Below are 20,647 nucleotides of genomic sequence, written 5' to 3'. Positions count from 1 at the left end.
CACCCCCACCTGGGTCCCTGTGGCTGACTGTTCCTCTGTCTGGCTTCCTGGCTTTTAATCCCCTTTCTCCTGCTCTTCTGGCCTGCTGCTTTGGGCGTCCCTGAGTTGTCTCTCCTCACTTGTATCCCTGGGGCTTACTGCTCTTCTGTCCGGGTTCCTGGCTTTTATCCCTTTTCTCCTGTTTTCCCGTCCTGCTGCTTTGGGCAGGCCTGAGTTGTCTCTCCTCACTTGTAACCCTGGGGCTGACAACAACAATTAACATAACATAAAACTCTTCTTCCCCAATGAGATTACACCCACAGGTTTAGGGGCTAAGATTTACAAAACATATTTTAGGGGGACACAATTTGATCCATAGCAATCTATTATAGAAAATTTTGTTGAGAAGCACAGGAATCTAAAGAAGAAAATAATCCATAATAAGCCATTCAGAGATAACCCACATTGTAGTATGTCTTCTTCAGTATCTTTTTTCTGTTTCCTTTTTTTTTTTTTTAAAACAGATGTGATGAATTTTTTATCATGGTTTTTTCACTGAACTTTTTGACACAGGTACTTCTTATGCTATATATAAACTCTTAATATTCATTTTCTCTCCTCCCCTTTATATATCTCACTGACGCTGTGATGAGATGGCCCTCGAGGTGGGGAAATAAATCTGGCCTTGGGGATAGGTCTAAACATCTGCAACGTCATGTCCTCATAAGGAGTCCCTGGCAGGAGCTTGGAGGCTGAAAGGAGGACAGGCCTGAGCCTCAAAGGCACTGGGAAGACCCTCCTCACTCTTTCTAAAACTCAAACTCACTGCTGTCAAGTCAGATCCAAGTTATAGCGACCCCTCCTTGGGTTTCTGAGGTGGTATCACTATGGAAGTAGATTGCCCAACCTTTCTTCTGAGGAGTGGCTAGTGGGTTTGAACCGCCAGCCTTCTGGTTAGCAGTCAAGTGCCTTAGGCACTAGGCCACCAGAGCTTTTCTGGGCCTTTAAGAAGCGTAGGTGGAACTTGGGAGCTAAAACTAAGACAAGGTAGTCAGTCTCCTGGGAACTGAGGGATAACAAAAGCACCAGTGACTATCCAGGTAGAGTTGTGTGTGTGGGGGGGTAGATTTCCCACTTCCTTCTTCCTCAAGCCCCTCTACTCCCCCACTCTCCTCTTTTCCTGTCTTTTCCTTCACTAGTTCCATCCTTTCTCTACAGCCTTTGCCCCATCCCTGCCTTTCTCTGCCTTCCTCTTCATCATTCCTACTTCCTCTGCTCTGGATGGCTCTTCATTTCTGGAAACAATTCTAAGAGCAGTTGATTTCCTGGATTTGTAAGTAAAAAAAAAAAAAAAGAAGAAGAAGAAATCAAATGTTCTGCAAACAATGACAATTTGATCTCATCTTATCCTTTCCAGTTTTTATTTCTTCTGTTGATTTGTTGTTGCTAGTACCTATAGACAGCAATCTACTTCCATAGAAAATCTACTTCCTTGGAAAACCAAGGAGTGGTCGCTATGAGTCGGATAGAACTGGAGGGCAGTGGGTTTGCTTTTGGTTTGGTTACACTCTTTAGTTAGTTAGGTGAGTAGTGTCTGGGGTCATAAAAGCTTGCCAGAGGCCATCCCAGACACAACAATTGCTCTCTATTCACCTGGGGTAGCAGAGGAAGGAGATCCAAGAATTTGGACTACAGGTCTAACTGCCTCAATGAACTACTGCCTTATTAGCCTTGAGACCAGAATAACTGGACAGTGCCTGGCTACCATTACTGAGCATTGTGATCAAGTAATCATAGATGAATCCTATCTGAAAGATGAAAAATGTGGAACAGAGTTTCAAATTTCAAAAGAATCCAGACTTACTAGGTCTTTTGAGACTACGTTGTTGTTGTTAAATGGCATCGAGTCGTTTCCGACTCACAGCAACCTTATGCACAGAAGAACAAAACACTGCCCAGTCCTGAGCCAGCTCCACGATTCTTGCTACATTTGAGCCCATTGCCACTGTCACTGTGTCAATCCACCTCATTGAGGGCCTTCCCCTCTCTCATTGACCCTCCACCTTACCAAGCATGACATCCTTCTCCAGGGAATGGTCTGTTCTGAAACATGACCAAAGTATGTGAGAAGAAGTCTGGCCATTCTCACCTCCAAGGAGCTTTCTGGCTACACTTCCTCCAGGACAGACCTGTTAGTTCTTTTAGCAGTCCACAGTACTTTAAGCATTCTTCGCCAACACCACAGCTCAAAAGCATCAACTCTTCTTCGGTCTTCCTTATTCATTGTCCAGTTCTCACATGCATATGAGGCAATTGAAAATACCATGGCTTGTGCCAGGCACACCTTAGTCCTCAAGGAGACATCTAGGCTCTTCAGCACTTGAAAGAGGTCCTTTGCAGCCGGTTTGCCCAGTGATATATGTCGTCTGATGTCCTGACTGCTGCTTCCATTGGCGTCGATTGTAGAAACAAGCAATGTGAAGTCTTTGACAATTTCAATCTTTTCTCCATTTATCGTAATGCCGCTTATAGGTCCAGTTGTGAGAATTTTTGTTTTCTTTATATTGAGATGTAATCCATACTGCAAACTGTATTCTTCAATCTCCATCAGTAAATACTTCAAGTCATCCTCACTTTCAGCAAGCAAAGTTGTGTCATCAGCATATCACAGGTTATTAATGATCCTTCGTCCAATCCTGATGCCACGTTCTTCTTCATATAGTCCAGCTTCTTGGATTATTTGCTCAGCATATAGATTGAATAAGTATGGTGAAAGGATACAACCCTGACACACTCCCTTCTTGATTTTAAACCATGCAGTGTTCCCTTTTTCTGTTTGAACGACAGCCTCTTGGTCTATGTACAGGTTCCTTATGAGTACAATTAAGTGTTCTGGAATTCCCATTCTTCTCAACGTTATCCATAATTTGTTATGTTCCACACAATCAAATGCTTTTGCATACTCAATAAAACACAGGTGAACATATTTCTGGTATTCTCTACTTTGAGCCAAGATCCATCTGACATCAGCAATGATATCCCTCATTCCACATCCTCTTCTGAATCCAACCTGCACCTCTGGAAGTTCTCTGTCAATATACTGCTGCAACCGTTTTTGAATTATCTTCAGTAAGATTTTACTTGCATGTGATATTAATGATATTGTTCGATAATTTCCACATTCTGTGGGATCACCTTTGGAATGGGTACAAATATGGATCTCTTCCAATCAGTTGGCCAGGTAGCTGTCTTCCAAATCTCTTGGCATAACTGAGTGAGTGCCTCCAGTGGGGCATCCGTATGTTGAAACATCTCAATGGGTATTCCATCAATTCCTGGAGCCTTGTTCTTCGCCAATTCTTTCATTGCAGCTTTGACTTCCTCCTTCAGTACCATTGGTTCTAGATCATATGCCACTTCCTGAAATGGATGAAGATCGACCAGTTCTTTTTAATACAGTGACTGTGTATTCCTTCCATCTTCTTTTGATGCTTCCTACATCATTCAATATTTTGCCCATAGAATCTTTCAATATTGTACAATATTGCATAATATTGAAAGATTTGAGACTATAGGAACCCTTAAATCTACCACTCTGAGAAAATATTCAAACTATGAACCAAAAATATCCCCTGAAATCATCTTTAAACAACAGTTTAGTTAAATTAGTAAAGAATGCTCAACACGAGCATTGCACTTTTTTAAAAATACATTTTATTGAAATATAATTTATGTACAGTAAAATACACAAAACTAAAGCAACATGGGTCAAAGCTTTTTTTTTTTGCTGTGTTTCCTCCCCTCCCCTCCCACCCTTGGTAACCAACAAAGAAAGTTTCTTTCCATATATAAACCTTTCCTTGACTTTTTACAATAATGAACTAATTAATACTATATTTGTCCTTCTGTGATTGACTTATTTCACTCACCATAATGCCCTCCAAGTTCATCCATGTTATGTGGTGTTTTACAGATTCTACATTATTCTTTAATGTTGCACAGTATTCCATTGGCATTGCACTCTTTTAAAGAATTAAATATATGACATCAAACTCATCAAAGCATAGAGAAGTTTAGTGGGTAGTGAGTCTAAGTCAATGGTAGTTAAACAATATGGGTAAAGATAGTGAGAATGTGGCCACATGAAGAATGTAATCAATGTTACTGAATTGTACATTAGAAACTAATAAATGGATATAAGTTCTGCTGTATATATTTTCACCCAAAAAAAGGGACTTTGATTCTCCTCAAGGATTTGAGAAATGAGGAAAGCAGTGGGGACTCAACAGAAAGATATTTTTTGATTAAGAGCTAGACACCTTGTCCAATAGGGCCCTGGGATGAGGCTTGTCCTAACAAAATTGGAAAGAATTACCTACAGCAACAAAAACAAATACCCAGAAACAGTCTTGTGATTTAGATAATACCAAAGTGCCCTGTAGATGCCACAAGGGTATCCCCCACTCCGCAGAAGTAGCATTAACTTAAGTCTCTCAATTCCTCAGACTTGGGTCTCACAGACTCCACATTCCAGCTCCATGGACCTCCTGACATTCTAGTTCAGTTACTTACTCTGAGCCCATGGGAGCAAAGGGGGTGATCTTCTCCAAGGACAATGTGCTCTATACCCCGGGACCCTTCTCTAAGCTCATTGCCATTTCACTCTCTAGGACCAGGAGAGCTCAGTACAGAATGGGGACTTCTGTTGGGAAAGCAGCAGCTCTCTCTTGCAGGTAGGGAGTGTTCCCTGATGAAAGTGATGGTCTCTGCCACAATCTAAGAGGACCTGGAGCAAAGGCTATATCCCTGGGATAAGATAAAAGTCAAGCAGAATGCCCAGTTAAATGCATAAACCATAGGGCTGAGGGTTGAGTTAGCCCAACCACACCACACAAAGATGATGCTGAAGGTGGTCTCCCAAACATAGGGTGGGTGCCCAGGCCCAGCAGTAGGGCAGAAGAGAACCAATCAGTTGAGAATGAAGAAGGGGAACCAGCAGCTTACAAAGACCCCCGTGATGATAAACAAGGTCTTCGGCACCTTAACCTCCTTGGGAAAGGCATCTGGGGGGACAGATAAGCAATAGCAAGGATCCTTTAGAGTCCCCTTTCTAGCCAGGTGCACCTTCCAGCACCAGCACTGAAATCCTGTGCAGCTGATGCAGTAGATGCAGTTACAGATGACCAGCATGACCAGCACAGGAATGTAGAAGCTAGTCAGTGAGGAGGTCACCAAGCAGGTGCAGCTGAGGCTGAGGGTGGATCTCTGAACCCGACCAGGGGCTCTGTACTGTTGGGCTGGACTCTCTGTGCCACCTGCCCACCTGCCTGACACTAGCACAGCTGGATGGAATGAAAGGGATGCTAGCTCACAGCAGCCAGGCCACCAGAGCAGCTCTGAAGATTATCTGCTGCTCATAGCAGAAGGGCTGGCAAAGATAGCATGCTTGGCTGATGAAGCACAGGTGCAGAAGCACATGATGTCAAAGGTCACTCAGATGTGTATAAGCCCCCTGAGCCAGTAGCCAGCTACCTAGGTTGCCACTTTCCAGGGCATCACCAGCAGAGCCGCCAGGTGATACGAGACTGCCAGGGAGGAAAAGAGGACGTTGGTGACCCTGGTGCCCCGTGGGTAGAAGTGCAGGATGGCAATGGCAATGACAGTATACACCGGTGCATGTGGTGAGCAGAAAAAAGAATCCAGCGACCATGACACTCAGGGGGCCTGTCTTGTCTCCGCCCGGTCCTCTGCTGGTCTGGGGGCCTGGGTGACCTTCTGGCTGGGAGTTTCAGAAGCTCCCTAGCTGGAGTGGAATAAGGGACAAGCCCCAGGCCTGGAGCGTAGGCACCAAAACTTCTTCCTAAATCAGGTAAATGCCTCCCGGCTCTCTGTGGACTCTTCATTTCTGCACTGAAGGGCGGGGGGGCTGGCAAGCTCCAGCGGTCGGAGGAGGGGGGCATGTTCCTGCACAGCGCAACGAATAGGAAGTCCAGGTTTTACCCGGTAAGGGAAGCCAGATGGTTCCAGCCAGTGGTTTCCCAGGTTTTCTCCTAGCGTCGGAGGAGGTAAAGTTCCTACAGCAGGTGGTAAGCGGCGGAGCTCGGAGGTGGGCGCCAGTATAGGTCACAAAGAACAGTGACTAAGGGCCCAGAATCTGCCACAGGGGAAAGAAATGACGTGGACCAGGGACAAGACAAGAATGGCCTGTAAGCGCGAAATGGGCTTGAAAGGAAAGAGTTATCCGGGACGTGTCGGGGCAGGGACCTAGCATTGGAGGGTGGGGGCAGGAACCCAAGAAGCAAGAAGACTTTTCTCACCGCCTGTTCTACTCAGCGCCTGTCCCGCAAGACCCATTTCCGGGGCTCTACCGACCGACGGCTCCCGCGTGCCCGGTGTCCGGCGCTCACAGACTACAAGACGCGCGCTTCACTCGCGAGCCTGGCTTCCCTCGACCGCCCAGAGTGCATAATCCCTCTCACTCCAACCCGGGGGGATTCTCACCTCCTTTCCCCAGACACCTGACTCCTAGATCCTACTCCTGCCTATGTAGATAATCAGGCGGAGGAAAAACTCCCAGTTTATTCGGGTGCGGGCGCTGGATACTAGGAGGCGGAGCTGCGCCGCACTCCCCGCCTCACTCGGAGCTAGCTCCCACTCTGACTGGCGGTGGGTGGAGTTCGGACAGAAAGAGCTCCGACCGCAGAGGACTCCCTTTGGGAAGGATCACTTCCCCTCCAAGGTCCCTCGCTGGGAGCAAGAAGACCTGAAGAAATGTTCTCTTGCTACATGTCTTTTTTTTTTTTTTTTTAAGTCAAAGGGGCACCCTGACGCCAGAGCGTCTTCAGTGGTGTTTGTAGAGAATTAGAATAAGGCAGTAAGGAATTTGACCTCTTCATCTGCATAGGCCTCTCATTAATGAAGAGGATGACGCCTGCATTATTCGTCTAATCCTTTAAACTGTTTAAAACAGCTGAGATTTGAATCTTTTCTTTAAAGGGCTTTCCCTTTAAGAAGCCTAATAAATGCTCATAGTAAACAAATAGCAACAAAAATTCAGTTCTCGTTTCTGGACTTTTCCAGTCCCTTCTGTATAATCAAGGGGGTTAGTTATTCATAAGAAACTTGCAGAAAGGCTGCAGTTTACAAGAAGCAAGATGATATGTGTGTGAGCTTCACAAATCAGGTAAGATAAGATGACCAGAATCATAGCCAATCTTTGTCCCAACAGTGGTTAAGAATGGAAAAAGAAAATAATAATAATGCAGAAAAGCAGATTCACCTATCTAAAACCCCTTTACATCACCTATTGTTGACCATGGGCAAATTAGTTAACATTTATCTCAGTTAATTCACCTGCAAAATAGCAGTACCTGTCTTACTGGGTAAATAAAGAAAAAGACACGGAAGTACACACCCAGGTCTCCCTTCAAGGAAGGGTTTGCTGCCCAGCTACAGGGAGTGTGCTCAACAGACAGCCCAGCTGTCAACTCCTTCAGGGTCTGTTTCAGCTACAGGGAGCCACCTCAGCTGAGGTCACCCGTTTTCTTGGACATCTGGTGACTGAGGGAGGGCAGGGATAGATAAAGTCCTGACCATTCTGCCTGACACAGGTCACTGATGGCAATACTCCAGAACATGGTCCTATGATCACTGCCTGTGGGTGCTGGGGCACCCCCATAGGCTGCAGCAGCAATCAGAACCTGGCCCCTACCAAATGCAAGTGTACATGTGTAGGGGGGCTCCCAGAGTCAGGTAGGGAACCTCCTGCTGATATTCTGTGGATCTACTACTCCATTTGCAACACCCACCCAAATGGTCACAGACCACCACTGGTAAGTGGCCCAGACTCTGGTTCCTGGCTCCCTCCCTGCTCTTTTGGTTGTCAGGACTCCTGCAACTTTCACCACCTTCCTGTACTTTCCCTTAGATCTAGTATGTGTCCTACACTCCATGTTTGTCTACAGTTTCTCCATGTCCTTTTGGGAATTCCGTGAAATTGTCTACCTGTGCTCCTCACACAGGGTTGCTGCTTACTGTCTCAAGATGGCCACACTACACCAGGCTGATTGGAAGGGCACATCCAATCCATAATTCTCCTTTTTCACCGTTTTTGTTGTTTCTCCTTCCAAATGGTATTAGGTCTACTTTTTCATCCTTCTTTTTGATGCTCGCTTTCTAGGATTATCATATTTCTGGTTCACTTGGTTTTCTCAGGTCTTTGCTATATAGGTGGATGCACATCTTGGGCCGTCTCTTTACCTCTTTCAATGAGCTCACCAACTTGAAGTATTTATTCTCTGAACTTTCTTTCCTTAGTTCTTTATCTCTACATCTTATGGTACTTTTGATCAGGGTCTGGACCTGGTTTATCTGGACCTGCTATAGCTCTACACAAGACCTCTAGTGGTGCAGTGCCTAAGGCATCTGACTCCTAACCAGAAGGTTGGTGGTTCAAACCCACCAGCCACTCCATGGAAGAAAGACAAGGCAATCTACTTTCATAAAGATTTACTGCCTTGGAAACCCAGTGGGGGTTGCTAGGAGTTGGAATTGACTTGATAGCAGGAGTAGTATAGCTCCACACACCAGCTCCCTTAGTAAATCAAACCCATTTGTTCAAAAGGAATCTCCACATGGCCCTGACTCCTAAGACTCAGCTTCCCTGTGGAGGGTCCTTATAAAGACCCCCACCTTGTCCTCACTCTGATCCAAGTCCAGACTTAATATTTTCTTTTAATTTCCTGTCCTACTGCCCAAGCTAGAACATTTAAACAAGCCTCATCTGTAGCTCAGGACAGCAAAAGAATACCAAACCAGGTAGCGTGGTTCAAAAGTACAGGCTACTTACTTCCAGTGGGTGGTTCCCTACTACATACTTCCCTCAGAGAGCCTGGCCCATCTTCTCTCTGTTCAGACTGTTTCTGCTCTATCTCAGAGCAGTCCTACTCAGAGAATCCAACCTCTTGTTGTTGTTAATAGCGACCCCTCCTTGGGTTTCCAAGGCAGTATCACTATGGAAGTAGATTGCCCCATTTTCCTACCGAGAGAATCCACCCCACCACATGGTTTATCAGTGCCTGTCTCTTGTCCATCTATCAGATCCCCACCTTTAGATTCCCCTGGGGCTTTCTGATCTATTGCTCCCAACACGTATCCCTGATTGGCTCACCTGCTGACTACCTCATGCAGTAGCAAATCCTCTAGCCTCCCTGTACCCAACTCTGTACTCACCCTCACAATGCATGGTCAACAATATGCAGGTAGCAAGTGCTTAGTAAATATTGGTGCTAGACTTAAGTATGGTAACATCACATAGGCAGAAGAGAGAAGGTTGGGTTTCCGAGGTGTAACTCTACGGAAGTAGACTGCCCAGTCTTCCTTCTGAGGAGTAGCTGGTGGGTTTGAACTGCCAGCCTTCTGGTTAGCAGTCAAATGCCTTAGGCACTACACCACCAGAGCTCCTATAGAGAACAGACAATGGAAAAGAACAAATAATGCTGGCACACTTCTAAAACCTATTCAAAGAAAGTGTCCTCCCCCAGAGCAGCGTCAATGAGAGTGATCAATTAGACTGATCATTCTTTTACTGCAGTGCAATGAAATACTCACACTATTAAGCTCCTCAACATTCTCTTGTGACCTTAAGTGAAAGAACCAAAGTGTATATATGGTAGAGGAACACGGGGAAAGAATGAAGGAACAACCTAAAGAAGAGGCAAGGACAAGCACTTGGGGTTTTTTCTTTTAATTATTTACCAGATTAAAAAAGAAAAAATAGTGATTGTTCCTCTTCACCCCCAACATTTCATTTTACCAAGGTAGAGTAGGAAAGAAATTTGTTGAACAGTGATTCATGCTCCTGGCCTGGAGCAAATTCTTCCCCTCTGCACTACACTACCTCAAACAGAGGGACAGGGCAAAGGGCTCCAGGCAGAAATACTTGTATTCAGTGGCAAAAGAGTGGCAGTGTGGCTGTCATCTTCTCTTCTCCACATTGCCAGACATTCAGACCCATACCATCCTTCCCAATTCATCAAGTAAAAAGATGGGACTGCAGAAGGCAGGGGCAGGTATAGAGCAGGGACTGGGGAATCTCACAGCAGATATGGCCGAACGCCAACATCTGCTTCTATTGCACATCCTGGCTCAGATCCCCTGCTCTGAGCAATGGGCTACAAAATGAAATGCTTTTCAAATTCACACAAAGAACCTGTTGTGTGCCAGGCTCACGAAGGGGAGGTGTATTGTTGTGTGGCTTGTTCTGGAATATATATATATATATATATATATATATATATATATATAAATAATATATACACATGTTTTAAGTTATTCCATGATGGGGACAAGGCAAATCGGGAATTGGACATCTTGGGGCCCTGTAGTCACCTGGGCCACCCCACCAAGTTCAAAAGACCAAGAATAACCCTTTCCCCAGTCAACAGATTTTCCGCGTAAGATGGAAAAGGCAGCAGTGTCCGCCAACCACACCAGAGCCCTCAATTGTCATGGCTCTGAGCCACTCATAGGTGACCTCTTTTTTGAATACCTGGAGAATTTGACAAATGATCTTAGAAAGAAACTTTTTACACTGTTAAGTTTCTCCATAAAGCAGCAGCTGTTAAGTCCCCTCAAATACAACCTTTAAGTGTTTGATTCACATTACTCTCATTTACCAATGGGAATAAAGTGGGAAAGGAATAAGTTAATTAACTGACCTTACAGACAGAATAAATCCCTCTACAAAACAATGGAGGCAGGGGAGAGGACTGACTTTGATTTGGCAAAGCTGCAAATCTTTCCCTTTCATTGGCTGGAACAGAGCTGGTGGGTGAAGACAAACCTAACTGAGCCAATGGCAAGAACTGCAGGCTATGAGAGATGACAGGTCAAACACAGAACTGTATAAACTGTGGCACTATAAAGATGAGAAGGCAGGTCCATGATACCAGCTGGGAGCAAGCCGTTGCAGCATCACTTCCAGAAATTACATCTGTCCTGTAGTAAGTGGTAGCATCCAGATAAATCAGAATAGTTCTCCTTCCTCCTCTTCTCAACAAATTCTGAGTTTCTCATTTTAATAACTATGTACACACACATAAAAAGGCTTGTCTCTCTTTTACATGAGGATCCTTCACTTGAGGGTCCCACAATGGCTTTAGAGAGTCGGTTCCAATTGCCTTTTTGGAGATTTACTGCTTGGGACCAAACCTGTAAGAAGAAGAAATTACTGAATAATATAACAGGAAGATCTTTAAAATGAAACCATCCCACTGTTTAAGGGATAGAGTCTTCATATAAATAACAAACATGCAACTCCCTTACAGGCCTTTGGTACCCCAGTAAACTGAGAATTGGGCTGGGGCCCATCACATTAGTTCTACACTGTGCGTGGCTCCTTTGTCAGCCAGGGGGCCATATGTCCACCAGCAACCCTGGGAACAGAACTCCATACCTCCCTCTGATAAGGACAGTTTCTCAAGTTCAGCTTCAAGTTCAGCATCTGAGAACCTATGGCTAGGCACACTGTTGGTATAAAGCGTCTCCTGGGGGTTGTCGGGCAGATCCAAAGGTTCTTTGGTGGTATCCTGAAGAAGGATGTCCAATTCCTTCTCCAATTCCTCACTATCAAAATCTGGAAAGAAAACACAACATAAGGACACATAAACTCCAGGAAGGAAACACATTGAAGAGTCAGCTTTACAAAAGATGCCAAAACATCCCTGCAGGTTAAAAAAATAATATATGAGTTTCATGAAGTCACTGGAAATGGAGGGTATCTTCTAGCAGATATTCTTTTCTCATACACAGAACTAAATCATCAAGGAGGTATATTCTGCCATCCCCATGGAACTGACTTTGCTTCCCCTTGCCTTTGAAGAAGGATCTTCCAATGAGAAGCCTTGTAAATAAGGAACGCTGCAGCATAAAACCAAAAATCACTGCCATCAAGTTGATTCTGAGTTACAGTAACCCTACAGGACAGACCAGAACTGCCCCATAGGGTTTCCCAGGCTGTAAATCTTTACAACAGCGGACTGACTCATCTTTCTCCCACAGAGTGGCTGGTGCATTCGAACTGCTGACCTTCTGGTTAGCAGCTAACTGGTTTAATCTCTGCACCACCAGAGCTCTTTCACTGGAGCATAGAAGGGTCATTAATAATAGCCCATCAAGGAGGAAATGGCAATTTTCTATAATTATTCCTTTGTGTAAGCTCAGAAAAAGGGTAGGGTAAAAGAACCCAGCCTGCACCAGGAAAAGCAAAGCCAGGATCAAACCTGTCACTATACCATGGAATTGAAGTCCTCTTAAAAAAGAAGGAAGGAAGGAAATAATCCAGTTTGTCAACTTACCTAAGCCATTGGTTACTCCACTAGCCAGAGTCTGAGAAACTTCATCCTGGGTGTCACATAGCTGTAAGAAAAAAGAGCAAGGTCTTGAACTGTGAATGGTGTGTTTGAGTACCTCTAAGTCTAGGGGAAAATGCCTAAGGTTATGCAGCTGCAATATATGAGAATCAAGCCAAGCTTCCTCAAGATCACAAGGTAAAAAGGCAAGTACAGCAAAGTCAAACCTGCCCTCACTAACTTCCTTTTGTGTGTGTCTCTCCCTTGCCCCTTTCTGTACCTCCTGGATCTGATCCACAAAGCTCTCTGCTTTCTCCACTGTGACATCCTTCATGGAGAGTTTTAGTGCTCCTACCCCAGCCTGGTAGGCATGGAAAACCTAAAAAGAAAGAGCCATCACTGCAAATGAAGAACATGTGGCAAAATACAAACAACACTGTTTCTTCTCCAAAAGCTAACTTTTACAACCCACAGTAGATTCACCCACCTACATTCACTGGGGCCAAAATTTCCTAACAAGAAAGGCAAAGGCAACTCCAGCTACATCCTAAAAGAACCCAGAGCCCCTCCGTGCAGCAAAGACACAGTGGAAGGGAAAAGCAGTGTGTGCTGGGGAGACCAGCCAAGTAGGGGAGCAAAGGGGGAGTAGGTACCATCTGGTCTGTCTGGGAGGCATAGATCCGGTCCAGGATGCCTTGAACAGTGTCCAGCTTGGCATGGAGGGCCTCAATGCGCTTCTCTGTCCGTTGCTTGGCCTTGAGAGATCTCAATGCCTAAAGGAACACGGAAATTCAGGTTGGAGTCAAAGTGAGGAGACCAAAGGGTAAAAGGAAGATAGCCCTTTCCAGATGATAAGACTATCCCAGGCCTTCTACCCTCTCATTTGAAAATAAGCTGTGGTACCTGGGCTATCTGCAGACTCTGTGCCCCTTGGAGCCCCAAGCAAGTTGCTGTCTGAATGCCTGGGCATCTCTTGCTGCCAACCAGGACAGAACTAATCAGCTAGAGGAGAAAAGAGAGAACTTACCAGTTGTTTCTTTCCTGCTCGGCAAGCCTGGCGGGCTTCTTCTTTACACCTATGAAATAAGAGGACAGAAAAAAATGATTGTGCCACAGGATAAGAGTGGCAGGGTCCTGAAGACTCTCCAAGAACAGACTTAATTAACACAGTTTCAAAACTGAACATCAAATCCACCCCACACAATATCAAGAAAAATGATGCCTGACAACCCACTGCCAAACTCCTGTAGCAAGTCAAGATCCAAGCTTGAGCATCTGCACATGGAAAAGGCCAACTTTTTTTCAACCCATGGGGAGAAAGAATATGGAAACAAAGTACCTTAAAAACATATTCCCATTTTGGGAACTGGGAGATAGGGAATGAATTCCTAACATCAGCAATAACTTTGGACATATATCCCTTTGTGTTCCCAAAAACATTGGGTTCTCACATGTAAGACAAAGTGAACAAATAAAGTCTAATTCAATATTTATATACCCTACTTTTCAGAGAAGTGTTCATGTGACTTTACGAGGGACAGCTTGCACAGTCATCCAAGGAGAAAAGAAGGATTCCCTCAAAAAGAGCTCTATGAAGGCAAGGGTTTGTCTTCTTCACTACTGTCATCTCTAGTGCCTGAGACAATACCTGGCTCAGTAAATACTGGTTAATGGATACAAGCATGAATAAAATAAAACATAATGTAATAATCTTTGGGGCTAAAAACATTAGGAAAAAAAAAGGCTCCTTTTTTTCTCCTTCGTAATATTCTGTATTTTCCATCATTTCGGCATTGGACAATTACTTACTTTTGTAATCAGGAAAAAAAATAACCTTTTTTCTTTTTCTTCAAAGAGGCCATTAGACTCCAATGCTTTGGTAGCTCTGAATGCCAGCTGGGGCAAGAGGGGTTCAGTTCAGGGATAGAAGTTACCTCTCTGTTTCTTGCGACAAGGACTCCACCTTGCGTGAGAGGAGCTGTTCACTTTGCATCAGCTGGTACACACCAACATCCACGTCGTTGACAGGAGAGACTTTGGCATGTGGCCCTCGGGCAAACTTCACAATCTAAAGGACAACGACTAATTATTGCTGCCCTGACTACAAATGCTGAGAAAATCCCAAGCAGAAATGCTGGTGAGCACATTAGACTATGTGTAATAAATAACTGGTGAGGCAATGCATGAATCAATGACCTTGCATACCTTTTCTCCATTCTGTTCAAGGACTGTGACTCTCTTCTCTTTCTGCAGCTGCAGCAACAGCAAGTAGAAGGTCCTCTCATCTGGGCAGGAGCTAGCACAGATGGTGCTCAGCTCCGACAGGGCCACCACTGGGTGGGAGGAGAGAGGGGAGTTCTGATACAGACGATATACCTCCTCAGCCTTTTCCTGCAGGGAAAGGCAAGATGTACTTACATGCCCTAAGTGCAGCCCATGGAACAGTGAACTTGACTGCCATGCTTCAAAAACATGTTCATACAAGGTAAGAGCAGGGAATCACCAACCCAATTTTCCTTTAAAGCACCTAGCTTTTTTGTTTTTTTCAAAGGACAAAGGATTTTTTTTTTTTTTCTTTCAGTCTTGATAGAATGATTAGTGAATATATTTGGGATAAGCTATGAACTATAGTTGAGACCTGCTTTCCAGCCCAGCCTGTGTAACCCTGGACTGGTCACTATCTCCCTGGCCCTCACTGCCTCTCACAATTTAAGAGGATGGATGAGATGACATTTAATTCTCTTCCAAGTCTACTCTCTCCATTTTTAAGCCAATTGGCAATACTGCAAAAAAGAATACTACTTCTTGTCTATAAAGAGTCTCAAAAGGTGGAACAGGATTATTTTGAGAAGTTTAAGAAATACCTACTGAGCTACCACTATCAATGGTGTGATATGAAAATACAGGGAAGGAATGCTTGGGAGTTCAGAGATTTCCTGGAAAAAAATAGTTGTTGAGCTGAATTTTGAAAGATGAATAAATTATTAGGTGAAGACTGGTGGGAAGGGTGTCTCAGGAAGAGGGACAAGCATGGGCAGTGGCATAAAAGCATGAATCAATATGGTATGTTTATGTGCAGAGGTGAAGGGGAGAGAAAGTAAAAGCACATCTGTATTAATTAAGCATAATAACATATGTCATCCTTTATTCTTCAGACGATGTTAGTGTGCTACAGTGAATTATTTAATATGGCCCTTCCAGCCATACAGTCTTGGGACTCCCACAAAATGGCTGGGTGGGGCTCTGCAAATAAGGTGCTTGTGGCCCACCACGGGGATAGAACAGCTTGTTAATAATGAAAACAAGGTGCATGGAACCTTAACAAGGGGCAAGGGGACTGGCCAGTTTTGCCATCCTGCTAGGCTTAAATGGAGCCAATCCCAGAGTACGAGGGGGGACTTCACTAACATCAAGAAGAAGAGTGAGGAGTGCAGTGTGTCTTTCAAACCGAGGGTCCCTGCGCTGAGAATCTTCCAGGAAATAATACTGTCATACTGGAGATAATAAAGATGCCAAGCAGTAAGAACCAGAAGACCAGCACTAAATGGCAGAAAACAGGAAATAAGCACAGTGGCCTTCCCAGCCCATGGAGCAAAAGAGTGAGAGCCTTCAACCAGAAGGCTTACTAGTGGAGTAAGGGGCCCCTTGGCACTGCACCTCTTTAGCAGAGCTAAAGAGCTATGTAACACTCAACTGAGCTGGGCAGAGGAAAGGCCTGAGCAGGGCCAAGGTCTGAGAAAGGAGGCCTATCCTGAGGGGACCAAAAGGAGCTGAGAGAACTGTTCCGCAATGAAAAAGGGGGACTCTGACTACATACTTCCTAATCCTAATTCCAAGTTGTAACCTGTCACTTCCTTAATAAACCTCATAACTATAAGTATAATCATGTGAATTATGTATGGCCACTGCAACAAATTACCAAAGCCACCAGAGAAGTAGAAAGTGCTATGGGAGGGATGCTTGGTGTCAAAACTGCTTTAAAAAAAAAAAAAAAGGTTGATGAAAGGAGGTGTATCATATGAATCTTTAGCTTTGAACTGATACTGATGGTGATTCTCCTGTGTCCTCCTGAAATTAGATGCCACACCACCACTTTTACAGGTAGTCACTGAAGGGGAATGATATAGCTAAATTAACAAAACTCTAGTTGAAAACTGGGGAAGGATGGATTGTAGAGTTAGGACTAGGGGCAGGAAGCCTTTTCATGCAAAAGAATATGAGGGGCTGAACTAGGGCAATGGTAAAAGGAATAGAGAATGGATGGATTCAAACAAAATTTAGAAGATAAACCTAGAAGTACATGTTAACTGGATGTGATGGATTGAATTGCATCCCCCCAAAATATCTGCCAACTTGGCTGGGCCATGATTCTCAGTGGATTAACAGCTATGTAATGATGTAATCATCCTCCACGATGTGATCTGATGTGATCAGCCTATCAGTTGTATGGGGATTAGAGTGGGATGCAACACCCTTAATGAGGTCATAGCCCTAATCCAATGGAAGGGGAAGATTACCGGGGGTGTGGCCTGTATTGCCTTTTATCTTACAAGAGATGAAAGGAGAGAGAGGTGAGAAAGAAGTGGGGATCTCATTACCACCAAGAAAGAGAAGCCAGGAGTACAGTGCATTCTTTGGACCCAGGGTCCCTGCGCTAAGAATCTCCCAGACTCAGGGGGAGATTGAGACAAGAACCTTCCCCAAAGCCAACAGAGAAAGCCTTATCCTAGAGCTGGCACCCTGAACTTGTACTACTAGCTTCCTAAACTGTGAGAAAATAAATTTCTGTTTTTCAAGCCATCTACTTGTGGTATTTCTGTTATAGCAGCACTAGATAACTAAGACACTGAGTATGGGCTGAAAGGGAAAGAGCAGTCAAGGATGACTTAAGGGTCTGACTTAAGTGACCAGATGGAAATGATGATATTACTTAATATCAAGAATGCAGGAAGAAAAGTAAATTTTAAAGGAAAGGCAAAACATTCCATTTTGGAAACATTGGTTCAAGATACCTGAAAGACATCCAAGAAGATACATACAACAGATAAATGGGTTACAAATCCGAAACTCTAAGGAAATACCAGAACAAGAAGTCGCCAGTATATGTTGTGTTGTTGTCAGGTGCCATTGAGTTGACTCTTGACTTATAACAACCCTATATACAACAGAATGAAACACTGCCTGGTCCTGTGCCATCCTCACGATCCTTGCTATACTTGAGACCATCATTGCAGCCACTGTGTCAATCCATCTCATTGAGAGTCTTGCCCTTTTTCACTGATCCCCTACTTTACCGAGCATGATCTTTCTCCAGGGAATGGTCCCTCTGACACCATGACCAAAGTAGGTGAGACAAGATCTGGCCATTCTCGCTGCCAAGGAGCATTCTCACTGCACTTCTTTCAGGACAGATTTGTCTGTTCTTGTCCATGGTACTTTCAGTATTCTTTGCCAACACCATAACTTAAAGGCATCAACTCTTCTTCATTCTTCCTTATTCACTTATTCCAGCTTTCACATGCATATGAGGCGATTGAAAATACCAAGGCTTGGGTTAGGCCCACTTTAGTCTTAAAAGTGACATCTTTACTTCTTTGCACTTTAAAGAGGCCTTTTGCAGCAGATTTTCCCAGTGCATATAGATGAAAGTTAAAATCACAAGTATAAATGGGATTACCCAAGGAAATTAACGGGGGAAAGAAAGAAGCTTAAAGCACACTAATGTTGAAAGGGTCAAGAAACTTACAAAAGAGACAGAGAAACACTGCTTAGAGAGAATGAAGGAGAATAAGCAATGTACTGTCAAAAAGTCAAGGAATATGAAATGTTTAAAGGCAAGGGGTCAATAGTGTTAAAGGCAGCAAAAGGGTTTAATGAGATATAACATTTTCATTAGATTTGATTGCCCTGTCAGAAAATTGAGATGTTTCAGTAAACAGATGCAATGCTGGATGCACTTAGTCATCATCTATGCCAAGAAATTTGGAAGACAGCTAGCTGGCCAACAACTGAAAAGATCTACATTTGTGCCCATTCCAAAGAAAGGTGACTCAAAAGAATGTGGAAATTATCGAACAATATCATTAATATCACACACAAGTAAAATTTTGTTAAAGGTAATTTAAAAATGGTTGCAGCAGTACATTGTCAGGGAACTGCAAGAAATTCAAGAAGAGGATGTAGAACAAAGAATATCACTGCTGATGTCAGATGAATCTTAGCTAAAAACAGAGAATGCCAGAAATATGTTGACCTGTGTTTTATTGACTATGCAAAGATATTTGACTGTATGGATCATAACAAATTATGGATAGTATTGAGAAACATGGGAATTCTAGAACATTTAATTGTGCTCATGAGGACCTGTACATAGATCATGTGGATGTTACTCAAACAAAACAAGGGGATGCTGCATGGTTTAAAATCAGGAAAGGTGTGTATCAAAGTTGTATCCTTTCAATGTATGTATTCAATGTGTGTGCTGAGCAAATAATTCAGAAGCTGGACTACATTAAGAAGCGCCTGGCATCAGGATTAGAGAAGACTCATTAATGACCTGTGACATGTAAATGACACAGCCTTTCTTGCTGAAAGTGAAGAGTACTTGAAGCACTTACTGAAGATCACAGACTTAAGTATGGATTACATCTTAAGAATGGATTACATCTCAACATAAAGAAAACAAAAATCCTCACAACTGGACCAATAAGCAACATCATGATAAATGGAGAAAATAATGAAGTTGTCAATGATTTCATTTTACTTGGATCTATAATCAACACCCATGGAGGCAGCAGTCAATAAATCAAATTTGCATTGGGCAAATCTCCTCCAAAATACCTCTTTAGAGTGTTAAAAAGCAAAGAAGTCACTTTGAAGACTAAGGTGCACCTGACCTAAGCTATGGTATTTTCCATTGCCTCATATATGCATGCCAAAGTTGGACAATGAACTAGGAAGACCAAAGAAGAATTGATGTATTCAAATTATGGTACTGGTGAAAAATACAGAACCTAAGATACATTGACAGAAGAACAAACAAATCTATCTTGGAAGAAGTACAGCCAGAATGCATCTTAGAAGCAAGGGTAAACCAAAAAAAAAAAAACAAGTCAAATGCCTCAGGCACTACACCACCAGAGCCTCCTAGAAGGAAGGATGGCGAGACTTAATTTCACTAACTTTGGACATGTTATCAGGAGGGACCAGTCCCTGGAGAAATACATATTTGGTAAAGCAGAGGGTCAGCATAAAACCAACAAGATGGACTGACACAGAGGCTGCAACAATGGGCTCAAACATAACTACGACTATGAGAATGGTGCTGGGCTAGGCAGTGTTTCATTCTGTCGTACATGGGTTGCTGTGAGTTGAAATCAACTTGATGTCACCTAACAATAACATCAGAAAATAACACTACAAAGCTACTGTAGCAACAGTGTAGTATCCACACACAAACACATTAATGGTATATAATGTTAATAAATGATGTTGAGACAATTGGCTATTCATTTGGAATAAACTTAGAGCTTTTCCTCCCACATACACAAAAACAAATATTAGAAGAATTGAAATGTAACTGAAGAAAAAACCAGAATTATAAAGTAATTTGAAAAAAATATAAAGAAGTATCTGATGAACCTTGAAGAAGCAGCCTTCCTAACAAGACCAAAAATTCAATTGCCGTAAAGGACACATATCTGAGAGAACTAACTACAAAAAAAAATGAAAACTTCTATATGTCAAAAGACATCACAAAAAACAAAAATCAAACAGAATGGGAAACAATATTTATATCCCTAATACTAAATACATTATATGTATCTTTAATAAACGAAGAACACCTACAAATCAACATAAAAGACAAACAACCCAATATTAAAACAAATATTAAATATTATAAAAATAGGCAATTCACAGAAGGGGACAGAAATAGCTGGTAGATATGTAAAAAGATGCTAATGTCACAAGCAGGAAATACCATTTTTTTGTTTTATTAAATGGACATAAGTTTAAAAGACTGATATTACCCTATGTTGACAATGATGTGAGGAAACTGAAAAATCTAATGTAGTCTTGATGAAAATGTAAATTAATACAAACTTCTTAAATATTTGTCTTAAAATTTAAAACTCACTGCGGTGTAGTAAATTACTTAGTGTGGCTTTTCTACCCATAAGTCTTTGTAAACTCTAAGGTGGGAATTGCTATTAGCTACGGAGGAGATCCTGATTTTAAAGTCGCCCACCTGGGTTATTTCTGTTGGGCGTGGCACAATACAATGTTCTGGGAAGTTCCCACTCTCTCTCACGTGCTTA

The 20,647-nt window shown here is 43.1% G+C and overlaps 1 protein-coding gene across 1 annotated transcript in view; it reads right to left on the bottom strand.

Moving 5' to 3' along the window:
* Nucleotides 1-11,137: 11,137 nt before the first annotated feature.
* Nucleotides 11,138-20,647, bottom strand: part of CHMP7 (charged multivesicular body protein 7) — a 23,002-nt gene continuing 13,492 nt past the window's right edge. Inside the window, exons 3-10 of the mRNA XM_007950837.2 lie at nt 14,535-14,720; nt 14,264-14,397; nt 13,357-13,405; nt 12,983-13,102; nt 12,610-12,708; nt 12,336-12,396; nt 11,435-11,614; nt 11,138-11,190 (exon numbers count right to left, since the gene is read on the bottom strand). Coding sequence (XP_007949028.1) covers nt 11,138-11,190; nt 11,435-11,614; nt 12,336-12,396; nt 12,610-12,708; nt 12,983-13,102; nt 13,357-13,405; nt 14,264-14,397; nt 14,535-14,720 — 882 coding nt within the window. The remainder of the gene's footprint in view (nt 11,191-11,434; nt 11,615-12,335; nt 12,397-12,609; nt 12,709-12,982; nt 13,103-13,356; nt 13,406-14,263; nt 14,398-14,534; nt 14,721-20,647) is intronic.

This window comes from Orycteropus afer, unplaced genomic scaffold (assembly GCF_000298275.1).
Source record: "Orycteropus afer afer isolate SDZICR_OR568_19922 unplaced genomic scaffold, OryAfe1.0 scaffold00289, whole genome shotgun sequence".
Lineage (NCBI taxonomy): Eukaryota > Metazoa > Chordata > Mammalia > Tubulidentata > Orycteropodidae > Orycteropus > Orycteropus afer.
The sequence above is the reverse complement of the archived record's forward strand: the minus strand, read 5'-3'. Positions and strand labels throughout refer to the sequence as shown.